The sequence below is a fragment of the Artemia sp. Qi Xiang Cuo genome, chromosome 21 (genome assembly GCF_049724085.1).
Source record: "Artemia sp. Qi Xiang Cuo chromosome 21, ASM4972408v1, whole genome shotgun sequence".
Classification (NCBI taxonomy): Eukaryota; Metazoa; Arthropoda; class Branchiopoda; order Anostraca; family Artemiidae; genus Artemia; species Artemia sp. Qi Xiang Cuo.
Window position 1 is genome coordinate 9497674 of NC_142814.1, and position 20570 is coordinate 9518243.

The 20570-nt window shown below is 36.0% G+C and overlaps 1 protein-coding gene across 1 annotated transcript in view; it reads right to left on the reverse strand.

Annotated features, from left to right (window-relative positions):
- The window catches only part of LOC148939215 (tyrosine-protein phosphatase 10D-like), a 189273-nt gene that overhangs the window by 20446 nt on the left and 148257 nt on the right, over nucleotides 1–20570 (reverse strand). The window contains exons 19-23 of the mRNA XM_089106813.1: nucleotides 20224–20490; nucleotides 13369–13672; nucleotides 10187–10364; nucleotides 5906–6158; nucleotides 1569–1717 (exon numbers count right to left, since the gene is read on the reverse strand). Of these exons, the coding sequence (XP_088962939.1) occupies nucleotides 1569–1717; nucleotides 5906–6158; nucleotides 10187–10364; nucleotides 13369–13672; nucleotides 20224–20490 (1151 nt within the window). The remainder of the gene's footprint in view (nucleotides 1–1568; nucleotides 1718–5905; nucleotides 6159–10186; nucleotides 10365–13368; nucleotides 13673–20223; nucleotides 20491–20570) is intronic.

Below are 20570 nucleotides of genomic sequence, written 5' to 3' on the forward strand. Positions count from 1 at the left end.
TTTGTAAAGATGAAACAAAGATATATTGTAAATTTATTATAATTCAGGGTTAGCCCTCCTTATTTTAAATAATTAAGGTTAGCCCTTTTCTCGCTCTATTTTTTTCAAAACTATCAATTGCTACTAATTCATTCATTATATAAGAATTGCCAAATTTTGGTTCGTGTTACAGCTAACACGATCAAAAACAGTTTGCTACAAACTTATAATAAGTACTAAGGGTTTGCTTCCTTGTCTGCATTCAAACCAAAGACTCCGAGTCCAAGGTCAAAGGCCTCGGCCGAGTCCAAGGTCAAAGGCCTCGGCCGAGTCCGTTGATTTTGAATTAAAATCAAGTAGTTGCGGGCATCAAGCCATGGCTAATTGTAGAAAAATCAAGACAGATAGTCCAAGTGAGTGAGAGGCAAATCTGGCATAAGCCCTCTTCAGGATTGTATAAAAACGATGTCATTTCATTAGTTGATACATAAGTCTATCTATCATCCGTCCATATGTCTCTCCTAGGGCAGGACTAAGGTAGATAGTCATAGAACTAAGGGATGAAAGATTGGCCAGAAGAGTTACAGGGTCAAAATATGAGGGGTAGCAAAAAAAATTTACAATTTTTTAATACAATTAAACAAATTTTTTATTTTTTTAAAATACAAACAATTTTTTTTTCATTTATTATAAGTAATTAGTAATTTAAAATAATATAATAAAATATAAATAAAATAAAGTAAGTTAAAAATAATAACTAATTTAGGCTATCAAATTTGCAAGAGCATTGTTTTCATCAAGGATTAAAGCAGAGTAAATCTTTTCTATTTCTATAGCCCGTTTACTAGGATGCAGATAAATGTAGGTTCTTACGCTAGACTTCGAATACGGAAAAAAAGGAAACCGCATGTTGATTCTCATGTCAAATCCAGAAAAACAAAACTTTAAAACATATATAAAACAAATCGTTGGATATGACAAATAGTAGAAAAGGTAGTAACAGGAAGGGGGGAGATAGGAAGCATCTTTATAGTTAATATTTCGACAAAAATCCCCCTCTTGCTCTAGATTCGATTGCATAGTTCAAAGAAAATTTGTTAGATAAAAGGCAATGTCAGAATTTCGACCAAGTTAATTTTTTTTTTTTTTATATGACAAGATTCACACCGGATATAGTAAATGTTGCAGTAAGATAAAATAGTGATTTGATCAAATATCTAGGTTTTTTTTTTTTAAATCCTTGTGGATGACCAAATCTTGGAGAGATGTTTAATTAATTGAATGGAACTTTAAGGAATGGGTCAACACAGTGGCGTCAATTGAGGGAGGGAGGCAGTGGATGGAGTATGCCCCATAGATTTTTGGCCTCTCCTAAGATTTTGAAAAATTCTCTTTGAGGTATTTCCATTGAAAAAAGGCTTTTTTCTATATTTTCAAAAAAAAACAAACCTCTTAGATTTTGAAAAATACAATTCATGGCATCAGGCTGCTAAAAGCTAAGAGCGACCTGATATACTACTAGTCAACCATTCCCAGAGCTGTGTCTGTTGGACTTTGAATTTGATTTTGCACTTGTACTAAAGACTAACCTGTCACATTTTTCTCTGCCCTTTTCAACACATCTTGTAAGCATCACGATGGCCCTGGTCCCTGACTCCCAGCACATCCTCCAAAAATCATCACGAGTAGAGTGAAGGGGACCTTGGGTTACGATAAATTCCCTTTTGGAATTGAAACCCTAAAAATATCTCAAGTTAGGGTCCATTTTAAAGCGACAAAAACGTTAAAAAAATTATTTCGGTTTTTTCAAAATTATGAAGTTTTTAGGACAGTACCAAATTTTCGTCAGTGTTGCCGGATTGAACCGTGAAAATAAACCAATTTTTTTTATCTTGACAACGTATTCTGTCTGAAAAGATAACTCGTCTTCAATGGAAAGCTGGTCCTTCGTACGGTCTTTGGTGCCACATTTTTCTAGCTTTTTACTGATTTTTCTGCCACGTTTCATTTTTTTTTAATGGCACCCGAAACTACCCAAACTGCATAAAGTGTTTTTCGCTAAAAAGGTTTTCCTTGATTTTTCTAATTTTTCCATATATTCTAATTTAATAAATATAATTTAATATACAGATAATTTCAACATGCGTAATTTTCCCCTAAACCAACTCAAACAATTAGGTTTCATTTTCACTGTCCTATGTAGAATCTTACTATAGAAAGAATATAGATCCTTGAAGGTTTAAATTGAGAGATGTTAAGATGGATGAGAGAAAAGAAGATGAAGTTGTCATGGATGACAACCCTCTATACAAAAAAGCTCACTGCTAGTTTGCTATGGCTACAAATGCAAATCAAGATATTTTTCAACATTGTAGCAACCACCTATAATGAGTTCGAACTTATTTCCTGGTAAATTGTGTTTCATCTGTCTACTACTACTACTACTACTAACAAATCACTGCAGCATTAAGCCGTCTGAGGCCAACACAGCTACGCATGTTCCTTTTCCATCCTAATCTAATCAAAGCCTCCCTCTTTACACCAGAAAGTTCCTATTTCCGTTCAGTCGTTCCTTAGGACATTGTCCCATCCCAACCGAGGACGACTTGTTGTTCGTTTGGCCCTAGACAGCTGGCCGACAAGGACAATCAGCTACGTATGGTAAAAATAAAACGCAAAAAAAAACTGAGAAAAAACGAAAAAAAGTCTGAGATTTTTAGACACACGCACACACAAAAAAAAACTTGAAAAGGCTTGAACCCTTTGAAAGCCTTGAGCCCTTAGAAAGGGTTAAACAAACCGTTAAACATCAGATGTCGTTGGAGATGTTCTTTTCGATACTAGCACCAGTTTCACCTATACTTCTTGGCTCAGTTTAGGGTGATGGAACATGTCTCTAATCAGTTTAGACTCTAACTAGTCTAAGGTGAAGTTAGATTAGATCGGCCGAATTGGTACTACAAGTAAAAATTTCCAATGTAATTAAATAATTGATCAACTAATTAATTACGAACTAACTAATCAAAACGAATTAATTGACAAAATTAATTAAATAATTAGATTTTAAATTGAGAAACTTTTTGAAAAAAAAAACAAAAAAACTAATCATTATTCCATCTTTCTCCATTTAAAAATCTTAGATTTTCCTTATCCGTTACAATCAGCTAATTTTTATAACAAATCAAAATGACAACGTAAATAATTAAATACTTTATTAAATAATTAATTAAAAAACTAATTAATTGAAAACTAGCTATTAAAAAAGAATTAATTAAAAAATTACTAAGTTTACAAATGAGACACCTCTTGAACATAAAAAATCCATTTTTGTCTATTTTGAAATCTTATAATTTTCTTAGTCATCATAATAGGCCAATTTTGTAATAAAAATTACCTTGAAAAACTATCCACAGATGTAAAAAGCCTCAACTCTATCGTCTCATACTTTACGTTAAATTCAACATTTTTCAGACATGCGTATTTGAAAGAATGCTCGATAATGTAACTCCAATAAGGTAATGGTTAAAGGCTAATGGCACTAAGGAGAATTAACGTTTGAGGGGAGTTTGAACAAAACCAAAACACACCATGTACATGCAGGTTGTTAATATGCATATAAGCAATATCTTAGGAGCGGCTTGGAGCATTAAGTTGAAACTTTCAGGATATGTTACGGGGGATGCCAAACTAATCAATCCATGCTACTGCTGCTACTTCTACTATTGCAACTATTACTACTACTCAGGTGCGGATCCAGGATTTATTTAGGGGGGGGGGGGGGCAAAATAGATTGACCAAGTTTATTTAACGCAAACTTGCATTGATTAAGTAGATTACCGTATTTAACACTACGTTAGGGGGAGCGCGCGCCCTCTCGCCTCTCCCCTGGATCCACCACTACTACTACTGATTTAAATTCGAGATTTTGCAGAAAAGTGAACGTGTAAGAAATCTTGATAATATAACCTCGATGAGGTAATGGCTAGAGGAACAACCATATAGGTTGTAGGAAAACTATGGAATTGCTATTCGTTCAAACGAATAAGAAAAAAAGAAGACCCGGCGACTTACCACGCACAGTTCAAAGATAATGACGAATTTAAATTGAAAAGATATGAATTACAAACTACGAGGGCTAAGCTGTGTAGCCTATGGTGACTTCTTCAAACAAGTAGAAAAGTTCAAAGAAATTGGATAGTTATCTTGGTTAATCTACAATAGAACTGAAGCTGAAATTCCCTATTAGAATTTTGTCAGCGTTTAATCAACATTTTTTATTTTTAAGAACTAATTTAATTAAAAATCTAGCCCGTGCAAAGCAGGCCTATGTTAGCTTAAGAGGATCTTGGTAGGTTAGGTAGGTTAGTTGACTTTAACCTGGTAGGCCTACTGGTGATAGAATTCTAGCTTTTGCGCCCTCCCCTGTATTTTAAAGTACATGAAGAGACAGGTATGAAGCATGTACGAAGCCCTGAAAGGGCTTCAAACCTTAGAAAGCCCTGAACCTCAGGGTTTCATGTATGAAGCCCGGAAAGGGCTTGAACCCTTTGAAAGTCCTGAGCCCTTAGAAAGGGTTAAACAGAACCGTTAAATATCAGATGGCGATGGAGATGTTTTTCGGTACCAGCACCCGTTTCACCTCACATAAGCTTCCTATACTTCTTGGCTCAGTTTGGAACATGTCTTTTGGAGTGATGGAACATGTCTCTAATCAGTTTAAGCCCTAACTAATCTAAGGTGAAATAGATGGCGTTGGATATTTTCATTTCGATACTAGCACCAGTTTCACCTATACTTCCTGGCTCAGTTTAGAGTGATGGAACATGTCTCTAATCAGTTTAGACTCTAACTAATCAAAGGTGAACTGTCTTCAATGGATCTCAGCTTGACAAAATGTCTTACACAACATCCTTTGGATTGTTACATCGAATCTTAACACATTAGTATAAACTGAAAAAAGTCAAGTGACGATTCCAATATTCTTACAAACATAATCTGATATATAAAGTCGTGAAATAAATTAATCAACAAATATTTCTAAATAAACGGTTAATATAAAATAAATATAATAACAACAACCTTAGTTTATGGTGCTAACTGAATACCGCAAGAGTACTGATCTTCTATTAAGACTCCAGCATAAGGTTGTTAAACGCTCCAGGTTAATATAAAATAAATATAACAACAAGAACCTTAGTTGATGGTGCTAACTGAATACCGCAAGAGTACTGATCTTCTATTAAGACTCAAGCATAAGGTTGTTAAACGCTCCAGATTTAGAAAGCCAATATCCCATGCCACAGCCCCCCCCCCCCAAAAAAAAAAATTGAATATAATTCCAGCAAGCAATAATTCAAGACTTAAGCACAAATATACTAAAAAGACAAAAATAAACTGAACAATGGAAATATAAGACTTCAGTCCTATAACCCCCCCCCCTTCAAGAAAAAAGAAATAATATGCAGTATAATTCATGCAAGTAATAATATAAGACTTGAGTGCAAATCTACTGAAACGAAACACCAAGGTTAACCACAAAAAATGAACAGTGAAAATAGAGGGCATAATTCCCATAGCCCCCCCCCCCCCATTAAGAAATATTAAAATCTTGGGACAATTTTTCCAAATTTTTATTATTGGTATTTTTTCCCAAATAATTTGCCTTGTTTTTTGAAACAGGTACCAGAAGCAAAAATTGATAAAATAATAACTCATAAAAAACATGAATAATATAATCAACTATAATTAATAGTTAGTATAGTAAATTTATTATAATAATTGATATTTAATTTAATTAATAAATTTTAATTATTAATAATTAATATTTATAAATAGTTAGTATTAATAAATATTAATAATGTAATAGTTAATGTTTAATACAACAGTATAAATAATAATATAATTACTAGTTAAATATATAACGTACCGGTACATAATTGGCGTTAATATAGTCGCTGCCTTCTTCATCATCAGTTGGCTGTAGCTTAAGACGGGAATGATCGTATGGAAGAATGTTTGTGAACCGATTTTTCGGTCTATTGCACGGCAAATCAGCCGCTATGCACGGTTGGTCACGGCCAACGTTCTTAAGTTCTTCATATTCAATAGAGAACCTGAAGTCTGAATCGGCGGACATTATTCGATAATGTTCAGCAAAATCCTTCAGCTTCACTGGACGTCTGAAAAAGGGGTATTAGTTGATATTTAAATTTAATATAATTTATGTAATAAATCAACATATAATTCATGTTTTGATATTTATATTTTTTTATATCTGAGTTGCCTTAGATGCAACTAAATAGATTGACAATTGAACTAGAAGACTAATAAGAAAATGAATATATTTGATATAAAAAGCAAAAAAATCGTAAAAAAAATCTGATTTGGAAATACATATCCCTAGCGTTCGGCCCAACTCTCAGCTTAAATGAAAAATATTTAAAAACCAAAGGAAGTTCTAACGCATAATTTTTTTTATACCTGTTGATATCTACAATAGCCATACAGCAAATTATCAGATATTTCAATTAATTAGGAAAATGATTAGAAAATCAATAGAATATTTAAAAAAAGCAGGGAGGGGCAAATCTAAAATTGAGAAATATTTCAACGTTTGCCAACTTGCTCCCTGCCCCCTGCTGGGGTCTAATTTAATTGGTCAGTAGACATACTCCCCATATTATTTTTGCCTTTCATTGACTATAAACACTTCTATTGGTTCCAATCACGTTCATCACTAGCCAGAAACCTTCTAATCACTTCATCACGACATTAAACCTTCAATAACATGACCAAAACCAACAGCGGTTTCATTAGCTGTTACCGGGCATTACTTACAACATATGATCTCCAACTTGGAACTTGGCCTAGCCCTTTAATATAAACTAATTAAGTATAGATTATAGATTATAGTAATTTTATTTTAATATGAAGTAACAAAACTAGCTTTATTCCTTTGATCGATTTAATAAGGTTCGGGAGAAAAAAAAATTCTAAGATTCTTAAATGTTCCTCTCAACTTTCTTTTGCAACTTTTGTTTCATAGAAGTAGCAAGTGCTTGCTATAATACAGCAAATAATTGTTTAACCTCTCTAGGCTGAATAAGGCATATAAAAATTTGAAAAACTTTAATTACGTATGACAAAAAAAAACAAAAAAAGATAATAATTAACTAATAAAATGAATAGCCGAGAAAAAATGCAAATAAAGCAAATCGTATTTGTCCGTATTTCTACAAAATTGCAAAAGAAATCGAATTCTTCCTCCTTCTTTCTATCCACTTCTTTCTATCCTCCTTCTTTCTATCCGACACTACCCATTTTTTTCTCATTTATTATTTCTTCCTTGTTTGCCATACGTCAGGTACAGCCAGTGTGGTCTTAGAATGTTTTTAAAATTGAAATTAAAGGTCTGGATTAAAACAGTTTAATACTAAAATTTCTCATTTACATTAAAGTGGACCTAAAATTTACCGAAATAATTTTTTAAGCTTGATCACTCGACAAAGGCTGAAAGCACCCAAATGAAAACCCTCGCTCCAGATCAGTCAGTTCATTCAGTTCCCTCCCTCAATCAGTTCATTTTAATGATGTTTTAATGGTAATGGTAGCGAACTATACGAAGCTGTGCCAATGGTTCAGGATAGTACAGACTGAAGACGAAAAGTTGAACTTCCCTTTATATTGGACCACCCGGAGTATCATTAAGTTAAACAGGTCAATTCGTTTATATACGTCTTATTTAACTTTGAACACGTCGCAGGATTAAATTTTTTCACCTCATCTTGAGTGCCTAAATAAAACTTTTATTAGTTAAGCAACTGGTCCTTATAATACGTTATCAGATAAAGTGTTATCGGAGACTCGATACCCTCAAAGTGGCCTGGTGATTATTTGGAATTCAAAAGCAGTATCGCAACAGTGCTAACCGCTGGACTATCAATCGTATCATCGTCGTTGCAGAGGTAGCTACAGCCTAGAAGAGATGAACACGTCCCATAGTAACAAAAAAATAGCTCTAAACCCCCTAAAAATGGTGTCATATTGAAACACAAAGTACACCATTAGAATCACCTTGTCTGAAAACCCTATAAAGGAAACTTATAGTCACTTGACTTGAACAACAAAGAAAATCTATTGGCTTGAAAAACGAGAAACAGTATGTATGTATATAATGTCACTTAAAATAAAGTGTTATTGGAGACTGTAACCTGAGGACCAATTCAACTGATGTTGTTCAAGAAGCATTGCGTGAGTACTGAGTTTGCGTATACGCGTACATTGCGTGAGAACCTGAGATTTATTGTCCACTCGTTCAAAACCAAGCAAGATCCTTCAACTAGTCCAAAAGATTTTTCTCCTATCTTATTCTGTTTTCAAGATATGCAGAAATCCCCACGCTGTTTCCAAATATCCATTGGTGTCCAAACGTGCAAAATGTACATATACACATTTTTTCTCACTCACTGACACAGTTGAGATATTGAGCCTCACCAATTAATTTTCCCTCTATTAATTTTCCTCTAATTTCCCAATTTAGAAATTAATTTTCCCTAAATAAAACTTTTATTGGTTAAACAGCTGGTCCTTATATCGAGTCAAAAATCCCAAAAACTATGGCACAGTTTCATATTACTTAAAATAAAATGTTATCGGGGACTAGACCACCTTCACGGTGGCATACGTCTTTTGTGGCCTTTTGTGCCACTATGATTTAAAGTCCACCCATTAGAATAAGCAAGCTCCATCGAGCTCCAATTAATTAAGCTTCTACTATTTTATCCAATTACTATTTTAGATATATAGAAATTTAGTCTTTTTTGTGCAAAAAAGAAATTTTGTGAAAAATTATGAATAAAGACAAATTATGGTTAAGCATTGAGAAGCGTTTGCTGCAATAAACGAACCTCTATGACATAAAATGGATCAAATTCAACTTCTACATTTTTGTATTAGAGCACTTGATTGATTTTACTTTATACGTTATTTTAATAACATTTTTTCAAAGTACTAAGATAAAGTAATTAAAGCTCATTGACTTCTGCAAATCCACTTTTGAAGATACGAAATAATTGTGGTTTAGTGTTAGTTTGAATTTAATAGCTGATAATGTCACTTCTTAGCCTTTGCATTGGAGTTATCCTTAGGACAGAGCCGGCCACAATTAACTTCTTGTGCTCAACCCGCACCATAGTCTCATCCGTTTATAAAAAAGCCCTAATCAATCTTTGACTATTTCAATACTAATAAAAACCCCAGGGGTTTTTTACACCATCGACACCGGGGGGTGTCGATCTGTCAAAAAGTCCTGATCAATCTTCGACTATTTTATCCAATTTTATTGAATTCCCTAGATATATAGAAAAATTCATCTTTTTTATCCTTTTGTGCAAAAAAAAGCATAAGATTTTGTACTTTTTTTTAAATTATTTCTCACTGGCATAAACATTTGAGAAATTTTTTAGCGTTTCAAGTTTTCTTACATATTGAGTGCCTGGATAAAACCTTACTGTTAATAGCACTGGCCCCTACATACAGTCAAAGATCTTAAAAAAAAAGTTTTTCGTTTTACCACTATCCTACAAAACTGATTTTGTATAGCACAACGTACTTTGAGATACCAATGCCAATTTGAGGCAGCATAGACCCCACGGGTCGCTTGTTTGACAGCGTCTATCCCCAAAAATCTTGACTCGACATCCCCCTTTTTTTGGCAAAAATTGCTCATAGCAACTTACAAGCTCAACTATAAAAAAATCAAGAGTAAAAAAAGGCGTAAGTGTCTGGAAGAGGTCGTAAGGGAGGATTGAAGAGAAACGGGAATTTCTTGGGAGGGTGTTAGAGGCAGGCTTTGAATAGATTGAGATGGACGAAGGGTGTCAGTTGCTGTGTTGGCCTAAGATGGCTTGTTGCTGCAGTGAGTTGTTAGTTGCAGTAGTATTAAAGACTAGTCAAAGGGCATTGATTTTTCATTGGAGAAAATTGGAGTTTAAAGATAGCCGCTAGTTGATAATGCATATAACCTAGAATGTTCATAGTGACGTTACAACTGAATAATCTGGAGAGAGTGATAGACAGAAATATTTTCTATTACTTATTGATGGTTCTAAAGGGTTAGTTTAAGTGTCTACTAGAAGTTGTTTTAAAACTAGCATGTTTCCTCCCTATCACCAACTGTGACACCTTTGATTGGTAGAACAGTACTTACGATGAAGGTATAATACTATCTGCCATTGATAATCCATCGGCATGCCTTACAGACTTGTTTTTACTCAGACAACCAGCTGGGCACTGCCTCTGCCGAATGAGCACAACAAATACAGCCAGCATGATTAGAAGCATCAACGGAATTAGAATACCAAGCACAACAGCTGTGTTATCGGAATCTGAAAAAAAAAAAAACGAAAAAAAACACAATTTGATATCAATCTGATTTCTTTATCTTTCTTTTTTTTCATCTGTTTTTTCTCTCTTTATTTTCCCTAGCCCAACTGTTTTATGCTATATTTGTAGATAACTAATGTGTGTTTTACTTCTCTGTACAAACTACAATGTTTAATTTTGTTTTAATAAAAAATGCAGTTAAGTTTGTCGCCGCTGACAAACTTAAAAGAAGTACCGTATATGGTATTCCACACTTCTGAGATAACTGCCAAAAATTCTGATTTCAAAGAGAGGATCAGTAGGGGACATAGATCAGGCGAATAAAAATTTCATCGATCATAACTAGCCCTTTTTCTGAGATTATTGTCAAAAACCAGTTGCCAAACTGATCTCAAAGGAACGATCCGCAGGGCAACATAGATCAGGAGGATCAAAAATGCATTGAAGCCCCTAGCCCCGCTGGGCTATGGGCTAAAAATGCATCCTAGCCCCGCTGATCCTCCTTTTGAAAAAAGTTTGTTAAATGGTTTACATTGGAAGCATGAAAATTTCAGATATGACTTTAAGGCCTGATAGCGACAATGTGTGCTTTTCTCTTCCTATATGCCTAAGACATAAGCCATTTAAGAGACGTCTACGTTAATTTATCCCTTTGTACCATTTAAGGTTGTTGAGAATAAATTCATCTTATCGACTTTTATGACGTTCCGAGTCCCTTCTATATTTCTCTAGAAAAAAAAATAATAAAAAAAAATACCGTCTCCTGGCCACTTTATTTCTGTTTCTACTTTGTACAATTCTGATCAAATCCCAAATATAAATTATTAGACTAGGTGAAAGAGGGGCAAAGCAGAACAGGAAAAAGAAACTACACGCACGCCAGAGAATAAGGATAATTTTAATTATTACTAATTTTGTATAATGATAACTATTTTAATTTCGATTATTTTATATTGAATTTACTTTTTTCAATTCTAGTTGAATTTTCGTAACGCATATGACTAGTCACTTAACTACAACTACTACTACTAACTGCTACTGCAGTACCAAGCCGCCTTAGGCCAGCACAGCTACGGAAACTGCCTCCATCCAAATCTATTCAAAGCCTATCTTTACACCCTCTCAACAAGTTCCCATTTCCCTTAAATCTTTCCTTATGACATCCTCCCAACCAGGGACGACCTGCATTTCGTTTGACCCAAGAGGGTTGGCCGAAAAGGACAATCTTCGGTAATCTGTCATCCTTCATCCGCAGAACGTTCCCTAGCCATCTCAACCTTTCTCTCATTATAGCCCTAGAAAGCGGGATTGAACCACACTTTTCGTACAGCCTACTGTTTGAGATACGGTCAGTCAGTCGGGTACCCAAGACGATCCATAGGTAATTTCTCTGGAAAACATACATCAAAACTTCCTCCGTTTTTGGAGCGTCCATGCTTCAGAGCCAAGACTTAACCCCTCTCATCACTGTATCTTCCAGTATTCTAATTTTGGTTCGCATACTTACCTTCCTATTTTTCAAAACTTTTTCCAACTGTAAAAAAACACCCTGGGCGTAACTAACCTCGTTAACGGAATTCGACAATTTTAACAAATGCGGTCTCTGAGTATATGAAAAGGACTCAATTTGAGCTTCTTGATAACTTTTGGAATTGCTTTTTTACGAGTTTTTTTTTTTAACAAATACATTGATTTTGAGGGGTCATGTTTATAATTCAAATAATAAACAGTTTGCCATACATAGAAAGAAGAGAGCTTTTCTCGTCCAGACCTTGACAAAATTAAAATTAGAGCTCCATATCAGCTTAACTTCAAGTTAACTACAGTAGTTTAAGGTCCAATAGCAGTCACTGACCCGGGTCTCTAATCTTATGGTTTATACATTTTTTGAAGAAAACATTGTAGAAGATACAACACCAAATCTAAACCCAAGTAGGATAGCCATGGCATTTGAATAAATTTGTAAATGACTTTTTCCTGGCAATAGAGCCTTACGGGGTAGTTTATATTGAAGTGTATTTTGTTAAGTTTATTGATTGAATAAATTCATTGACTGATTGATTGATATCCAAGGGCCGTCCTCAGCAAAACACAAAAGAATATATACAAAAAAAAATTACATTGAAACAGTCCATTTAAAACTAAAAAATAAAAATAATTTAAAAACAACCCCAGCATCCTCATTTCAATGAAGTTCAACCCGGACTCAAGGCAACCTGGTCCTGGTTGATCTTCGTTGAAGTGAGGACACTGGGACTATTTTAAAAATATTTTTTTAGTTTTAAATGTCGTGTTTTAATGTAAGTTTTTTTTCATATATATTCTTTTGTGTTTTGGTGAGGACAACCCTTGGATATGGGATCGAAATATTCACTTGAGGTTAGAGCTCCACTGTCTTACAAAAAAAATGCCTATTGTTCTACCTGTTGTTTGTGCTTAAGTTTTAAAACTGCGTTGCTGGGTTGGTCATGCTATATGTGTTAATCAATATTTTGTTCTTTCGTTTTTTTTCCCTTTTTCCCTTCATGATATGTATTGCCGATGCAATCCTCGAACCTATTTAAGCATCATACTAACTAGGGCCCGACCGATATGACTCTCAAATTGGATAAATACTTGTGTTTTAGCTTTTGGAAAAGCACACCTGTCTAGAGTCTCAGGCAGGTTAACCAAATTTTAGGATTGACACATGACCGGAAAAAACAACCTGAATTGACGAAGTCATTCCACAAATGACACAAAAGTTGAAATAAAATAGCAAATTAGGGTAATTTAGGGTAGCCCTGGGTAACAATACAGCCTTTTCATTTATAAATAAAAAAAAATGTTGAAACACATAGCATCGGGTAAAACATTCTAATTAAAATCTTTACTCATTGTCACGAATTTTTTTATCGTTAATTTATTTAGAATTTAATTTAATTGCATAAATTCAATTTTTAAAATGTTTGAACAATTTTTAAAATGTGATCCTCGAACTAATTTAAGCATAATACCAAAACTCACCAGTTCTAATGGGGATACTGTAAGCGGTGTCAGTAAACTTCGTTCTTGTTGTAAAGGCTCGAATTTTCATTCTATAGGCGGTGCCAGGTTTCAACGGACCATTGCAATACCCAGTTACCCCTTGACAAACTTCAGATCCAACTGTGAAGTTTTCAATTGAACTTCTCTCAAATGCAGGAAACGGTTCTGTTACTTGATACGGAGGCCAAATGCTAAAACTTTGAACATCGCGCCATTTTGGAAGATTCAAAAACAGTGATTCTTTGCTGTCGTCTTCGGCCACTATGATTGTGTAATTATGTACCTAGAAAATGCAGTCGATAAATTACTTGATTTGTTAATAAGTATAACTATAAAGAGAAAGAAATAAAATTGAAAGAACGAGAGAGAGAAGGAGAGAGAGAGAGAGAGAGAGAGAGAGAGAGAGAGAGAGAGAGAGAGAGAGAGATATAGAGAGAGAGAGAGAGAGAGAGAGAGATAGAGAGAGAGATAGAGAGAGAGAAATATATATTGTTACAAAGAAAGAGACATATGTAGAGATAGAGAGAGAGAGAGCGAGAGAGAGAGAGAGAGAGAGAGAGAGAGAGAGAGAGAGAGAGAGAGAGAGAGAGAGATCCCTCAGATCATTTTTGACTCTTAAAAAAGGAACTAAAACTTTAATTTCCAATCAAATGAGCCTCCTTCAAAGTTTGGACGATCACGCTTTCCATAAAAACCTTATATGTCCCTGGGGTATAACATAACCATTCACCTAGTGCACTAGGGGGCTTGGTTAACCCCAAAGGCATTGTTGTACGATCTTTGGACTGTTTTGACGACACGGCTATCTCAAAGTTTCTATTGGATGTATTTTGGGAAAAGAGGGTGTGTTTGGAGAGTGAGAGAGAAGATAGCGGAAGAAGGACTAAAATAAAAGAGGGAGCGTAACGAGGATAGATTCGGTGGGGGAGTGGCAATAATATGGATGTGGGGTTTAGCTATCCTTGATTTGTTACCACAATCACATTTTTTCTTTTAGACACACTACACATTAGGTCTAAAAATCCACATGATCATACAATAAAGAGTGCAGAAGAGCGCTGGGCCGCCAATTCGGGGGAAGAGGCAAGAGGGTAGGTCTCCCCCTAGATTTTATTCACAGAGATAATGTACTAGTAAATTTAAGAATAGTAAAGTAGTATAAAAGAAAGTTGATATGGTTTACTGTTGCTCTGAAAGAAAATTTTCATTAGAAAAAAGTTTCTAGAAAACTAAAGAAGTACAACATTATTTTCTTAATCTCATATACTCTGGTGTATCCAGAAATTTTCTGGAACTGGAAAGCTTTCACCAGCTAAATTCCCACGTACACATCTTCACTTAGTAGCTGTTTTTTAAATGAATTTTGACACTTAGAAGCAAGAAGGGGAGTAAAAAACAGAAGCAGAAAATAAAGAATTAAATAAACAAAAGAGAGAGAAAGTATAAACAATTTTGTAAAGACTTTTTCCAATGGGTTTCCCATTTTCCAATAGGTTTCCAATGCAGCTTCCAAAGGGTAGTTATTTGCGAGATGAATGATATGCGAAAAGAATAACTCTTTATGAAATATTTTTCGAATTTACATTCAATTCTTCCTTTCCATTTTTGAAAAAAAGGTACTACTGCTATGAACCTGCTGTGATATGTACAGAAAGAGGTGTCGGCCAAAATCTCTCAATCCCATCTCCTTAACACCTTTCTAAGGACTTCCTTAAAAAATTCTGCGAAACAAACACGTTAAAAAGTGCAAGATTCCCCCTCTTTAGCATCAAATTTCCCTAAAAAAGACTCGGAATATCCTTACTAAACTTGAGAGCATCTACAAGAATTCGTTATGTCAATGCATAAAGAAAGAAAAACGAGCAAAAATGGGGTTTTTATAGGCCAAATGAAAATACTGAAAAAACAAAGCGAATATTTCGAGAGGACAAACGCCTCTCTTCTAACAACTAGCGAACAACTCTTTTTTTTTATACTAGCGAACAACTGCCATCCGTCGATGGCAGTTCATATTTTTTTGGATTTTGTGCAAATCACGGATATTGGCGAATAACTCGCTTTTATGGTTGTTAGGTATTTGGTTTTAATTCTTATAATCTTTGGCTTTTATTGAATTTCGTTAATCTATTAAATTATTGGTTTTTTCTTTGGTTTTTTGGTTCTTTTAACATTGACTTTCCGCGTTTGTTTTTTGTTGTTTTTTTCTTCGGCACTTTCCTTGGATAAATTATTTCGTTTCGCGCTGAAGAAGAGAGGCGTTTGTCCTCTCGAAATATTCGCTTTGTTTTTTCAGTATTTTCATTTGGCCTATAAAAACCGCATTTTTGCTCATTTTTCTTTCTTTATGTGATGTCAGGCCAATGTGGTTTAAGAAATTATGTGAAATGCTATAGCTTCGTTATGTCAATGAAAAAATAAATATTTGCAACCATCTCATCGCATTGTAGTACAGTCAATATAAGGTTTGACCGCAAACAAATTGCAACAGAAATGATTTTTACACCATCTTATAGAGAGAAAAAACAACTGAACAACATATCAAAATTTGAAAAACCTAGCGGGGTGCAAAATTAGTGTTTTTTAGCGTTTTGTGTTTTATTTTTCGTTTTTAAGCCTAAATTTTCGATTTTCTCAAGGCTTATAGTTTACTTCATGGGAAACACATTTCTGATGTAGTTTTATGTGCTGAACTCGAATATTACATCAGATTTAAGATACGATGAACCAAAAGTGTTTCACATTCATCCACATTCACGAAGTTCGCGATTCTATTATAACATAGTCGTTTGACCACATTTCTTGAGTAGTTTTATGCGATGAACTCGAATATCATATCAGATCAAGGATATGTTCAACCGACAGTGTTTCACATTCATCATCAAAAGGTTTCTTCAAAATAATCAATCATCTCTTAATGTATTAACTGACTAAAATCACAGGTAACAAAAATCACATTGGTAAAAGGCAGGCAACTTTTCAAATGACTTGCGACATTAATCACTTGCAGTGTAGTTTGAAACTTCGTCGTCGAGATCGCCGATGAGATCTTCTGATTTGGGAGAATTATCACATTCTGCTCCCTGACAAGTTTTGCACGCGAGAGTGCAAGACATGCCGTTTCTGACACAAGTGCACCGAGCAGAGGTGCAGTTTGAACGGCAGGAACACTTAACAATCTTAAGAAGTTGGGGAGGTGCTGGGGGTAGGTCCGTCATCACAGGGTATAATGTACCATTTCGGTCCTTCCAGCCCCACTCTTGAGGGTCCAATTCTAGATTACGGTCGTCATTCCAGGCGTGTACCTGAAAGTGAACTCTATAGCTGTGAAATGCTGCAGAGTTGGATGTGGGAGGTAGCTGCTCTGGGTGAACAAAAGCCGTTGCTGTGACAAGCTTTCTTTCGAAGAGCTGCTTTCGAAGCTCGTTCAGATTTCCCCCTTCTTTCCACCATATATTATAAGAAGTGCGTCTTCTCCGGCTTCCTTGACTTCGATTTTTGTTGCTGCCTTCTTCATAAAGACCTTGGCAGATGCTCGAAAACTTTCGTCTTCTATCACTTTTTACAGGGTAAGACATTTTCCGATGTTGTGGACACGTGATGTAGAATCACACCCAAGGAATGCACGGGCAAAGAGGATCAGACCACATACTTCTTGGCCTAATCTTTTTTCATTTCATGAACATCCCAGCACCTTCGCTCTTTATTTTTCTTTGGCTCTGGGGCGAAGTACACCTTGTTAGTGGAGACATCACAGTGGTAGCAGAGAAGGACCAGAAGATCCGTATCTTCTCCAATAACAGCAGTTACCTTCTGTTTAGCTGATTCGATAGCAGCTTTTACAATAGGCACGTCTGCATCACTGGGGGCTTGGACTACAAAACAGCCTTTTTGCCGGAGATGAACTGCAAGCGCACTAATGAATCTTGACTTGTTTTTTTTTGTTCCCGAGAAATTCTTCTTTCTTAACTTTCAGACGCATGTCATTCGTGAAGAAAACCTCGCGACCAATCGTTCGATTACGATACGAATGGACCATATCTTTGATGGAAGGTCCACTATCATACCCATCGAAAACAACAGTTGCGCCAGGGTCCTTCCGCGAAATATACAGAGACTAGCTCTGTATGATACCCGCATACGTGTCTTTTTTTATCCCTGGGACTGGGTGCAATAGAGATCCGCCGTCAAGTACGTAGTGTGTCCCGTCGTTCAGCACACACGGAATTTCTTCGAGTTTGCATGCAAGTGCAATGGCCTTGGCGAATTCGGCCTTGTTCGGTACTCTCGGCATAAATGAGCTGTCAAACAGAGCAGCGGGATACGAATAAAGTTTATACCGGAAGCACTCTGATTCAGGAAGTCTTGTCCTTTTGGCTAACGCAATGAAGCGTTGGAATAGCAAAGCTGGATCCAGTCGCTTGCAATCTCCTCCAGCTGTTTGCTTTGTTGTTATCTGGACTGCCTGTTCTTTTCTTCGGAAGACAAAATCCTTCGCCACTTTTCCAGTCGTAGCATCAAGGATTTTTAGCCCGACAGCCTTCGCAGAGTCAACGTTTGCAGATTCATATGCAGTCAAACCGGTAGCAATGCTTCTAAGCAGGGTATTCCCTCCGAATGGTGAGCCATTTTCAAAGTACGTGACCATCGCCTGCGTATTCTTGAAGTCTCGTTCTTGTCTGGGGCCTGCGTTCTCCTTGTGCTGCTCGCTTGTCCCATAGAGAATTTGCGGCAGATCTTCCATTAGGAGGTTAACAGCAGAGCAGGTTGGGCGTGCTAAAACCCACAGCGACCTCTGGGTTTCGGTCATGCCCGTACCCCTAGTCAGTTCGCCAGCTGTTTTCAACGAGCGCATAAGCTCTTGTTCAATAACTAGATGTGTCGACAAGCCAGCCCAATAGCGATCAGATCGTCTGACGACGTGCATTCCTTGTTGGAATGAACTATGAACAGTAGGATGGGTTTCTTCAAGCTTCACCATCTTCTGAAGGTATATTCGGGACGATTTGGCATAGTTGTTGTGACCACAGGCCGCAAGAAAAGGTAGCATTTCAGACACAGACTTTAGGTGTAAGTCCCAAAGCCCCATCCGCTCAGCTTTGATGAAAGAACGAAGTATCCCAACCATATTCATAAGCTGAAACCACAGCTTTGAAGTTCTGTGCTGAGACAGATCAAGTATCTTCTGGTCGACGAAACCTTTGATCCGCTTGAGTGCAGGATTTTCTTCAACCTCCGTCATTATTGCCTCTCCATTCATTAGCTTGCTGTATAGTGTTTTAAGGTCTGCAACTTCTTTGGTGCCTAACTTTGTTTCAGGTTCTGAACAGGGATCATCTTCAAATAACTCGGAGAGCAGCACGGCATGTAGAGCACTATCAACTAGCAAGAGACCTCGAACAGCTCGTGAAATAGCCTTTCCACTTAGGAGATGGGGAACAGTGTTTGGGGCATATGCAAGTTCCAGGACTTCGCGGAGACCGGATCCTTCCATTGTGTATCCTATGCATCCAATAAAGCTCATGGTTGTGTGAAACCCACCGAGTTTCAGAACTACTGCTGAGAGCTCACTTCCTGGTTCAGAAGCCTCAACCATTTTCATAGCTTTCCACCACAATGGCTGATCGAAGGTCACGACTGGGGCGAATCCATGGCGTTTAGCTTGGTCTGCAATGAACATCAAGGTAGAGTACACACAGGTGTCATCACTGGCAGACAGATCAATCATCGGGAGAAATATTACAGACGCTTTCCCCGGGCGGTTTCCAACCATGACAGTCTGATGTGTCCCATTCCATCCCGGCCTTGGAGTCTTCAGATACCACGACGAAAGCCAGAGAGTATCGAGACTAGCACTGGGATCCAGTGCAGTGAAGTCAGGAATACGATCGTATCTGATTTTTGAAAGAACACTGTCGTCACATCTGACATGAAGCACACGGAAATATGGCCACGAAATACGAATTTCTTGTTTGGTGATGAATGTGAAACACTAACGGTGGGACATAACTTGAATCTGATGTGATATTCGAATTCAACATACAAAACAAGTGCAGAAACATGTCTCCCATGAAGTAAATGCTAAGCTCTAGGATAACGGAAAATTTCCGCTAAAAACAACAATAAACAAACGGAAAACGCTAAAAAACACTTATTTTGCACCCCGCTGGGTTTCTCAACTTTTGATATGTTGTACAGTTTTTTTTTCTACAAGACGGTGTAAAAATCATTTCTGTTGCAATTTGTTTGCGGTCGAGTCCTATTTGACGCTAGATTGACTGTACTATTGGGAAAAAAGGCAATGTGTAAGTAATGAACTAGCAACTGAAAAATTTTGTAGTTTATTTTATCCAGAAAATTCTCAAAAAGATATTTTTCTAAAGTAGGTTCTAAACTTTATATTTGGCAATAAAAACTACTAAAAAAGTACAAAAGAAAAAAGTGTAGAAGCTGCTAAAAAAGTATAAAGAAAAAAAGAGTATAAAAGCTGCTAAAAAGGTATAAAGAAAAAAAGTATATAATATGCAAAAAAAGCAAAAAAGCTACCAAAAAAGTACAGAGAAAAAAAGTGTAAAAGTTGCTAAAAAAGTATAAAGAAAAAAAGTATGAAAGCTGCTAAAAAAATATAAAGAAAAAAAGTGTAAAAGCTGCTGAAAAAAGTATAAAGAACAAGAGTATAAAAGCTGCTAAAAATGTCTGAAGATTAAAAGTATAAAAGCAGCTAAAAATGTATAAAGAAAAAGTATAAAAGCTGCTAAAAAGTATAAAAAGAATATAAGAAAGAGGGAGCAAATAAAAGAGTATAAAAGAGGGAATGCGGAAAGTTTAAGCACCAACCTGTCCATGGGCATCGTTGAAGAATTTCCTATCGAATTTTATACTGATTGTCGTTGTTGTTTTTGCAAGTTGAACAGGTACGTGTGATGAAAGTGGTCGAGGTGGCGCCCAGATCGGCATACTTTCTTCCCACTCTGTGGCTGCACCATATCCTACTTTAGTGCGAGCTTGCATTCGGAAGATATACGTTTTGCCAGGAATAAGTTTAGTGATGACACCATATCCTTCGCCAGGTCCAAACTCTTTTGCAAACGACAAGTTGGACCCCTGCGTAGAATTTTTTTATATAATATAGTAAAAAAATAATAAAAATAAATAATAAACAATGAAAAAAATAATTATAATAA